We start from the raw sequence: 10,783 nt of genomic DNA on the forward strand, positions 1-10,783 counted from the left end.
GTGCATTGTTAGTTTTTGACTGAAATCAAAGCCTTGCTATTGAGTGAACCGTTTCCTCTATTGACTACATAGAAGTATTTCATAACATCCCTAACTTAACATTGGCAGAATTTGCCAGCTAGTCATCATCAATCTAATCTAGCAGTTAACTAGCTGTATTTTCCTAGTGAGTATACCATGCATATACCAAGTAAACCTGGTCTTAGCTTTTGAGCAGGGTTTGTGTCTGCATGGCAGTGTTATTTGGCACTAGCGGTATTTCAAGCTCAGCTAAACACCTAGCCGCTAGGCTTTACGCTACATCATTAAAGCGAGATTTGAAGGAGGATATATACAGAGATTGTTGGATATGGTGATATACTAGAGTCGGCCTTTTAGCTTATGATTGATGACATTGACATTTCCATTCCTCTCTGAAACATAGTGGATTTTTTGATTGTCTTTAATCACATTCATGTTTAAAACATCTCTCTCAAGTGACATATCTACAAATAAAGGCTGTTGTTGGCGTGAACTTGCCACTGTCCGTGACTAACTATTCACTTTGAAACTTGGAATATGATTACTCGCCACCCGTGCCAACAAATTAAAGTACACATACTCATGATTGGTCTTAAAGACCGCATGAAATATGATAATTATGCACCCATAAATGACAATGTCATTTGGGTTTTTAACTTGCTCAATGCAAGTTTCATCAGTCCTTTGTGTGTATGAAGTGCTGCAGATGATCATCTTTTTATAGAGTTGGCACTTTCTGTGGGGGATTAATCATATTTACTTGAGACTCTGAAACTAGTGTTGCTAGTATTGACTGCAGGAGATTATTTCAAACAGAATCTCGCTTGGCATGTTTCCTCATTTGCAATAAATCTCAGTAGGACCACTGAAATGTCACAAATACTGGGGAATCATTATAAGAGCATATCAGTAAGTTGGAGATTGGCGTTAGCGTTTCTAGGGATGTGTCAGGGTTAAACTGGTATGTTAGTGGAGGTTTAAAACATTGGGGATTTATAATTTACATACATGCAGTAAGAGAAACAATTATAACAAAGGTACACAATCCCAAATCCAAAAGTCTTCTACTGTTTATTACCGGCTGCAGTTTATAGATACCATCTTTTCCCAATGTGTTGCTCTATTAATCATAGCATTGTTTCTTCCAACAGATGTTAACAGCTGGTTGGTGACGTTCGGTTTCCAACTGTACAACGTAATTCCCGGCTATCACAAACCTGTCACTGATGCCATGGAGCCTTCTTATGAGCTCATTCATACTCAGATGAAGACTCAGGAGTGGGACAGCACCAAGGTAACTTAACAAATTTGCAATTGGCCACCTCTTAACACCCACCTGTCCTTTGGCTCCAACTTCAGACATTATTTGCAGTAACTCGACCTTTAAGTTTGCCGTTTCCCAGCGGAGTCCCCAGCAATCAACCTAGATTCTGGTGCGAATGAACCTTGGCCTCTGCTCTGTCTCTTCAAGCTGAAGGAAAGGGGGTCAAGCTAAAGAGCTCTTGTAATAGGACTGCCATTAGGGAAATTCACTCTAGATTTTCTTCACCAGCAGTCATTGATTTCAGCTCAGTCTTACACACTTTTTAGCTTCCCCCTAGATGTACACTCCCTCCTCTTCATGTCCGACGCTATCTCTCTCTCTCTCTCTCTCTCTCTCTCTCTCTCTCTCTCTCTCTCTCTCTCTCTCTCTCTCTCTCTCTCTCTCTCTCAGACATGCACTTATTATCAAGTCTCTTTTAAGTCTTATGAATAATTGAGATCGTAGTTGTTGTCTTATTGGGTTATGGAGTTCCACACCTGTTGGCTGCTGTTATGGACACCTTAAGTGTTTTCCAAAACCGGCATAGTTGTCTCCAAAGCCACTACTTTTAAACAGAATAAATAAACTCCAGGTGCAAACTACTACTGGAATGGGTTTTAATATAGACTTAATGTATTTTGGAAAAATTGCCAAATTACATGCTTTGTACATGAATGCTCATATTTTTCCATTGCTCACTTGTACTATACACTACATTTTTACAATTTTAGTCCTATCGCCCAACCAAAACACCACACTGATGTATAAATGCAACTACTTTTATTCAAAGTAATGCAGTCCATAGGAAGTCCAAATCTCTTCAAGCTTCCATTCCATGCATTTGCCAGTATAAGCAGCACAACCTCCATCTATCAAGCCTCCATCGGCAAGAGACACTCTATAATAAGCATGCATTTGAAGCTGAGCAGCATGGGTGTGCTTCAGACAGTTGAGATATGAGATTTTAAATGTAATGCGATGGAGCTGTTTGAAGCCATCAGCCTGGCAGGTTTCATATGGCATTCACACTCAAGAAGGACTGAAGTATCCAAAAAAGGCTTTCAAGTTGTAGATACCCCAGACTTTTTAGATTCAGTTGAGTTTTTTAAAATTCTGTCTCCGTCCCAGAGTTTTGTCATCCTGTGACGGCCCTGGTGATATAAGGCTTTACTCGTTTCAACAGCCTCTCTCCGAAGAACATCACTGTTGTTGACACTATTAAACCAGACTTGCCCTAATGAATTCTCTTTGGGGAACTGATCATTATAATTTAATCAGAAGCACACAGCGTTCCGTCAATGTGAGTGCGTTATAGCATACACAGCTGTTTAATTTTTATGTACTTGAAAAGTCCCGACCATTATGCCTTAAAAGCATTGGAGTTCATCCAGGTAGAACCTTATGAACGTGAGTATTAACTCCAGTCTTTGGAGGATTTGGATATCTAGGATACACTACACTGTCAAAGCAAAATGGTCAAAAATGGTCCCAAGCTGTCACTGGTACAGTACCATTTAAAAAGTCTAAATATGTACCATTTAGGTACACATATGTATACATTTGGTACCAGTATGTACCTTTGAGGTACTATTATGCACTCTTTGGGACCAATATGTACCTTTGAGGTACGAAGAGTTTTTTTCTCACTGCAATATTTACAAAGGGAAAGTTACTGCATGATTTACCTACACTTGGAAGGAAGCAAGCAATGCAATAGTCACTATGGGTGCTTTCACATCTGTAGTCAAAAAATTATACATTGTAGCTTTTAGCTATTTTGGTTCTTTTCACACCACACTGATTTCTCTGGTCCGCACCAGTTGAAACGACCCAAAATGCAGTCATGTGATAAGATCCACATCACTTATTGGCCACATGTCTTTGAAGTATTTTCTCAACTGCTTCTCGATTGGTCAGAATCAACATGTGGGAAATTCCAGTGGAACCCTGGAAGTAAACAATGAGAAAAATACAGCAGACACCATGGACAGACGACTGCGCGCTGTAATTATGTCCCTGGTTGTTATATACTACATAGTTTGTATACAGCACTCTAGGCAAACTTTTCATTTTCAGAATGAAGTGTGGATGCGGCTTGAAAACAATGTTTTAATGCACTGCAAACCCTAAAGCCACCAAATTTCTATGAGGCTCCGCAACTCCAGGTATGTCCGATCCCAAGTTCGTTTGAAAGCGTACCAAGACCACCTCTTTAAGGAGGTCTCGGTCCACTTGTCTGGTCCACTTTTGGTGTTTACCAGAGTTCAATTGCTGCATTCTCACCTGCCCAAACGAACTGCACCAAGTGAGTTATCGAACTCTGTTACGATTCAACCGGACTAAATAAGGCAGGTGTGAAAGCATCCTATATCTACAGGGTTTATTTCTTCACAAGTGACGTGGCATGACTTTAAATCAATTCGGATGGTCTAATGCAGAGATCTCATGTCAGCCCTTACTTTTGTATCCCATACTGTAGGATTTCTCTTTTTTGAGGGACCTCGTGAACTCTTTCAAAGCTGCTTTCAAAAGACGAGCCTAAGACCTTGAGTTTTCAAACTTTTCTTCATATTCTTTTTGAGACAGTTAAAAACTTTTGAATGTTTTCCCCGAGACTGTTTTATCTTTACTATGGAAGTAAATCCAGAAAGAATGGGCTGCGCCCCACAGCTTTTTCATAGTCATGCCCACCAAGTTACTCATAAATCAGTGCCTTTTGGCTCAACCCGACTACCGTCCATTTTACACTTTTATTGAGGGAGGTAGTAAACATTTCTAATTGCTATCCAATTTGCTTTTTGGCAATGTAATTGTGGGGTCATTTATGGGCTTTTAAAGCAGCAGCATTAAAAAAATATCTACTAATGGCCTCGCAGCTGTACGCTTGCTCTTTTGAGAGTCTGAAGTGGGTTGTTTATACCATAGTCCCCATGTTACATTAACAAGATCTGCTGTGCAGAGTATCTGAGGGCACAGACGAAATGCCCATTCATTACTCATAGCCTTTTCTTCTCGAATTCATTTCTGGTTCAAAGTTGCTGTTTTGCTGTTACTTGATTGTGTTTCCTGCAGGCCAAAACTTCCTAATTCAATTAGAGCTTCTTTGAAGCAGCACTCCTGCTTTGTCTTAAAAGATTAGTTGACCCAAAAATGAAAAAGAAAGAGTCATTGTATGCTCATCCTCATGTATTTCCAAACCTGTATGCTGGTGTTTTTTACTTTAAATCCCACAAGGATAAAGTCGGAGTCATTTCTGACCCCCTGTTTTCAATACAGAGGCACCGCAGTGTCCAATTCGTCAAGCTTCGAAAACCTCATAAAAGCACAACAAAAGAAAATTCTCCAAGACGTCTGCAGCTGAACGATAACTGAACGGACCGCAATTTGAGTCATTATTCACTTTCAAATAGAATAATTCACAACTCTGTATGCGCTCTCAAATCAAATATCTTTTCAATGGCACAGGTGTGATGTTGAGACGAGCACCAGCGACTTGAGATTTGACTTTTGATGTTAATAACTTCCAATATGTGATTTGAGAGATGCATATTGGGTTTCTTGAATGACTTGAGATTTAGTAATGAAAATAATTTTGGTCTATTCGTCACGCAAAGCTTATCGTACGACTTCAAAATGTAGCGCTCAATTTCCGTGTGTGCTGGATAGTAAAACTTTCATAAATCCGACTCCCTGGATCTTAAAGACCTGTGTAGAGGATGTTTAAGTGAAGTGATTTGCCAGATATCATCCAGATAGATTCTTACTTTGATCTGACCACCCAGTGCTATTTGAATTATGTATTCCTCCTTTACTTTTCCTTGGGTCTTATGCTACACATGGGTTAGATGCTGCATGGACAGCCCTCTAGCCGATCGATATGGGAGCCCAGAAACATATTATTGCTCATGAAAATACCAGTCCCTGGTTATGTTCCCGTTTAATCACTTCAGTCAATATTAAGAAAGACAAACCTAAAAAAGGTCTTATCTTGCCGTGAAAAACAATAGAGACTTGAATGAGAAAAAAAGTAGCCAGACAGCAGACGACAAGAGTCGACCAGATATGTTTTGGAGTTTTACCAGAACTTTCTGAAGATTTCCACCAAGCACAAGCTATTTCTAGTATGAGTACAATCCATCTGCTGCCTCAACATAGTCCTTTACTGGTTATCTATACAGTACATTTACGCTATCATGGCAAGATCTCCTTTCATATCACATTAAAGGAGATGGTCACTCATCACTCTGAGATATAAAGGTTTTATAAAGGGTTCTTTAGAGCGGTGCCACAAGGAAAGGGTTTTTAGTCTGTGTAACCTTTTTTCGTTACAAAGTATATCCACAGAAAGGATATTTGGAAGCATACAGCTTGAGAAAAAACCTGTTTTGGGTGCCTCATGGAGTGTTGTATTTATTTATTTTTAACAAATGGCTTATGGCTGCCTGAAAACTATCTTACTTTTCAATATAGCCTAAATGAAAACATACCTGATTTATGTTCCTGGTCTAATGGTCTTTCCAGGCCATACATGCACATTATTCCAGCTTTGCTTCACCTAGGCCAGGGTTCCCCAAAATCGTACACTGGAGGGCCGGAGCACTACAGAGTTTAACAACAACCCTAATCAAACCTACCCACCTGTGATTTTCAAGTGATCATGAAGACCTTGATTAGCTTGCTCAGGTGTGTTTGATCAGGGTGGGAGTTAAGCTCTGCATTGCTTTGGCCCTCCGGGGTAAGATTTGGGGAACCCTGACCTAGGCCAGGGATGGGCAACTTTGGTCCTGGAAGGCCGGTGTCCTGCAGAGTTTGCTGCAACTTGCCTCAGCACACCTGCCTAAAAGTTTCTAGTATGCCTAATAAGACCGTACTTGGCTGCTTCGGGTGTGTTTAATTATGCTTGGAGCTAAACTCTGCAGGACACCGGCCCTCCAGGACCGAAGTTGCCCATCCCTAACCTAGGCCATTCAGGTTAACTGCTAGTCACATAACTGTTTTAGGGTTAGGGCATCTTTAGGGCATCTTTTTAGGGTGCTGTTGGTGATTATAGTTTTCTTAAAATAGACAACATGAGAATGCAATGGCAGTTAATATTAATGCCATAAAGATTTAGTGATTAAAAGCAAATTACAAAAAAATAAGGGGGGATAGTTCATCGTTATCCACCGCAAATGTACAATTTTGTTACTCGGCAACCCAATATCATGGGAAAACATAATTATATTATGAAGGGGCGATTTTGTTTGAATTTGTATGATGTGAATTGTACAAAAATGTGCAGTTATTACTAAAAGCAATAATGAAAGCATCCCTCCCCTAACGCCACCGGGGCAAAAGCAGATTGTAATAAAATACACAAATAAGATTATGCAAATTCATACAAATTAGCCACCTCATACAACTGTTACAAATTGACATGAGATCGTGTTTAACTTTTAAGTTAATGTTAAAAATTAGGTTAATGTCGACATAAAACTACAGTTGATAATTTAGTTTAATTTTCAATACAAATATTGCAAGTTAGGTTTTAATCTCGATATTTATAAGATATCTCCTGGCTCATATAGTACACTGCAAAAAATGACTTTCTTGGTATTTTTGTCTGGTTTTCAGTACAAATATCTAAAAATTCTTAAATCAAGATTAATTTTCTTTATTAGCAAAATAAGTAAGAAAATACAATTTAAGTAAATTTGTGCTTTAAAAAGCAAAACTATCTGCCAGTGGGGTGATATTTTTTTCTTGAATTAAGTGTTTAAGAAAAACATAAACTTATTTCAAGATTATTTTCTTACCCCATTGGCAGTAAAACCCCAGTTTTATCTAAAAACTAGACTTATTTTCTTAGGTCATTTTGCTCAGTAAGAAAATGCATCTTGATTTGAGAATGTTTTCATATTTGTATTAAAAACAAGACAAGTAAGAAAGTAATTTTTTGCAGTGTAGTATTAGTTGGGGAGAATATGTTGAAATTTTTACTGGTCAGATCAGCACTATCGGATGATCTTCAAAAACATCACTGTAAAAAATACTTTGCTGCCTTTAATTTTTTTGTTGAATCAACTCGGATTTACAAGTCATTTCAACTTACTATTATTTATCTTGACTAGTGATGAGTTGTTATAACTAAAGGTAAGTTGTTTTAACTTATAAAATTAAGTTGACTTTTTTCAACTATATTTTATAAGTTGTGACAACTCATCTCTGTTGACATGACTTGTAAATCTGAGTTGATTCAACAAAAGATTTTAAGGCAGCAAAGTATTTTTTACAATGTGTGCATTCACACCTAATTATAAAACAGAATAAGTTATGCTACACAGTTGAGTTATATTAGGAAACGTACAATGTTTGAGGTGTTGATGAAGTAGCTTGATTCTTGGTTGAGGGGAAAGTCGAGCAGCTGAACAAGGGGGTAGAACGGGTTTCTCACGGAGATAGCATCCTGCGCGATCCGTCAGAAAACGTTACTTACTCCCAAAAAAAAAAGCAGAAGTGGAGATGGTAGCTGCAACAACAACAACGTATGTCATTGGAATAGATAACATAGTCAATGTAAAAATAACATGAAATTTTTAGGATGTATGACAGATTAAACATCCCTTAATATGTCACTGTCAATAAATGGCATCATTGAGCTCACAATGACAAAAGTAATCAATGACTGTATAGTTTGTATAGTCAGTTTATTTGCGTAATGGAAGTAGTCACCCATGATCAGTCTTTGGAAAAAGTTTTGATGATTGTGAATGCCCATCAGCCTAAATATTATAAACTTTGTCCATCCTTTTGGAGATTTTCAAATTTAATTGATTGTTTTTGTTTGTATGTTTGCAGTCTGTATTGGGAGTCCAGTGTGAAGTCCAGAGGCAGCTGAAGTCTTTCGTACGGTTGGAGCGGTTCGAACAGATCTATGGAGCGAGTGATTCTGGTTGCCCTCAGACGCCTCTCCGCACCCTCTTTGCCACGGGCAGCTCGTTGTTCGGCAAGGGCGTCAAAATAGCAATCCGGGAGGGCCGGGTGACCGCCGACATCATTAGCGTGGCCAACGAAGATGGGCGGCGGATAGCGGCAGTGCTCGACAAGTCCCTGTACCTGCAGGATTTACACTTCACCATCGTGGGCTTAGACACCCACTACTTTGTCAAATCAGGACCGGTAGAGGGCGACCTTGCCCTTCTGGGCATGACGGTCGGCCAGCGCACGCTGGAGACTGGTGTTAATGTAACAGTCTCACAAGTCAACACGGCGCTCGGTGGCCGTACGCGTCGCATAACTGACATTCAGCTGCAGTACGATGCGCTGAGCCTAAACGTCCGCTACGGCAGCAGTCCGGACGAAGAAAAGGTCCGTGTGCTGGAGCTTGCACGGCAAAGGGCAGTCGCGGCCGCCTGGGCTCGTGAGCGTCACAGATTAAGGCAAGGAGAGGAAGGCACTCGAGCTTGGACGGACGCAGAACGGCAACAACTTCTGAGCTCCGGACGCGCACAAGGCTACGAGGGCTTTTACATAGTGTCGGTCGATCAGTTTCCCGAATTAGCTGACAGCGTAAACAACATCCAATTCTTGCGACAGACGGAGATGGGCCGCAGGTGACATGATCGCAGGGGGAACGCACGCTCGGACAAGGCGTCCAGGACTTCTTGCCAAAGACAAGTTGCTTTTGTGACCATATTGTTTTACTTTATTTTTACGTTGACTTGTTTTTTTAATACATGACGTACGCGGTTGCGAACAATTGCACTGTATGGACTGCGGAGTGCCCTTCTCATTTTTTTGTACTACTTAAACCCTCTCTGCCCTTCGAGTGCGGCTGCTAAAAGAGGACATATGGCAGTGTTGGTGGTTTATTTGGTTCTGCCTTCGTGTTTGTGGGTTTGCTCAAATGAATATAGAAAGAGGAGTGGTAACGCATTATGCTCACTGGCTCAGCCTGCTGCCAGACGAGCAGATTGTTATTCACAAGCTTCACTCCACTCTGCCTTTTCCCGCGCCAAGGAGAGACCTCTTTTAATCGCTTCTTTTTATACTTGAAAGCCCACCGGCTGTGTCATACAGTACTTAAACAAGGACGTTGATGTTTGTGGTTCATTGCTACTAGTTCAGGTTCCCGACTAAGCTCATCTCATGTTGAAAACTTGTTGTGATGTCTTGTAATATTTTGGGACTGGGTGGTTTGCTAGTAACATCCATATGTTTTTATTTTATTTTGATCAACAGCTTGATTTGAATTTATGTGGAAGATGTATGTATGCATACATTAAATGTCTGAAAATAGCTAGCCCTATGGTCCAGTTAGCTTGTATGAAATTGGCACAGCTCTGTTGCAAAATCTAGTTTGCCGCATACCAGAACAGCATTTTTCTTTACCGTAGAAAATTATGCTTCCTTTGCGCCTGTCCTTTTTCAAAATTAGTAAATCCCACAATGTACTAAATAAATCTATAAAAAACTATTTCAGTTAAATTTTTAAATGGACTATTTAACCACCGTTTTCTTGCACCATGTATTTTTATGCTAATTTAATAATGCAGATGTTAGCATAGCGACATGCTAACATCACACTCCATCCCTTTGTCCAAAGTTTGTTGCACACAATCCATCCTAAATAATATTTGAAACTAGAATAAGTATGTTCCTACCGAGCCCCTAAGGTGACATTGGAGTAAAAAAAATCTAAAGTTTAGTTTCATGTGCTCACGTGAAACTTTTATGTGCTCACGTGAAACTTTCATGTGCTCGCGCGAAACCTTCATGTGCAGATTTTTTTCAAAACCTTGAAACTATCGTGTGCGCACATGAAAGCAAAATTTCACCTTCGAAGCAAATTTCAAAATGTGAACGCGGTAGTTTCACGTGAGCACGCGATAGTTTTACGTGAGCACGCGATAATTTCACGTGCGCACGCGAAACTAAACTTTCTTTAATATTGCTCCATGTACCCTTAAGGGGATCGCACACCGGCCGCGCAGCTCAGCGCAGCGCCGCGTCGTGTCGCGCCTAGGAGAACTCGGAGGTATTGTAAACCGGAAGTGCACATTAAATAGCGCGAGCTTCGTCAGATAGCGTCTACTTCAAAATGCAAAATATACGTTAGCAGCCAATGTAAGTCGTTAATTATTTGGGACACATATGATGTTATTTAATGTTAAACTAGTTGAGTGGCGCTGTGTGGCGCGACAGGGATTTGAACAACTTCCTGAGTCACAGCTGGGCGGCGCGGACAGGCGCCACCTGGCAGCGCCGGTGTGCGTACACTCTTAGAAAACAATGTGTTAAATTTTTTTAAGAACGGCGCGGCGCTGAGCTGCGCGGCCGGTGTGCGATCCCCTTTAGGGGCTCGGTACGTTCCAAATCATAGTACACTGAAAAAAAATATTTATTCAATTTGCTCAATTTTTTAAGGTAAGTGGTTGCAATCAATTTATTGAATCAAAAAATAAAAATAAAATAAAATAA

General features: G+C 40.1%; 1 protein-coding gene across 11 annotated transcripts in view; it reads left to right on the top strand.

The window, feature by feature from the left end:
- The window catches only part of tenm4 (teneurin transmembrane protein 4), a 287,452-nt gene extending 277,183 nt beyond the window's left edge, over positions 1-10,269 (top strand). For all 11 annotated transcript variants that reach the window (XM_055195967.2, XM_055195958.2, XM_055195960.2 and 8 more), the window contains 2 exons: positions 1,173-1,315; positions 8,162-10,269. In XM_055195967.2, coding sequence (XP_055051942.1) covers positions 1,173-1,315; positions 8,162-8,920 — 902 coding nt within the window. In that variant the 3' untranslated portion in view covers positions 8,921-10,269. The remainder of the gene's footprint in view (positions 1-1,172; positions 1,316-8,161) is intronic.
- Positions 10,270-10,783: the final 514 nt, after the last annotated feature.

Source organism: Misgurnus anguillicaudatus, chromosome 24 (assembly GCF_027580225.2).
Source record: "Misgurnus anguillicaudatus chromosome 24, ASM2758022v2, whole genome shotgun sequence".
NCBI classification, from domain to species: domain Eukaryota; kingdom Metazoa; phylum Chordata; class Actinopteri; order Cypriniformes; family Cobitidae; genus Misgurnus; species Misgurnus anguillicaudatus.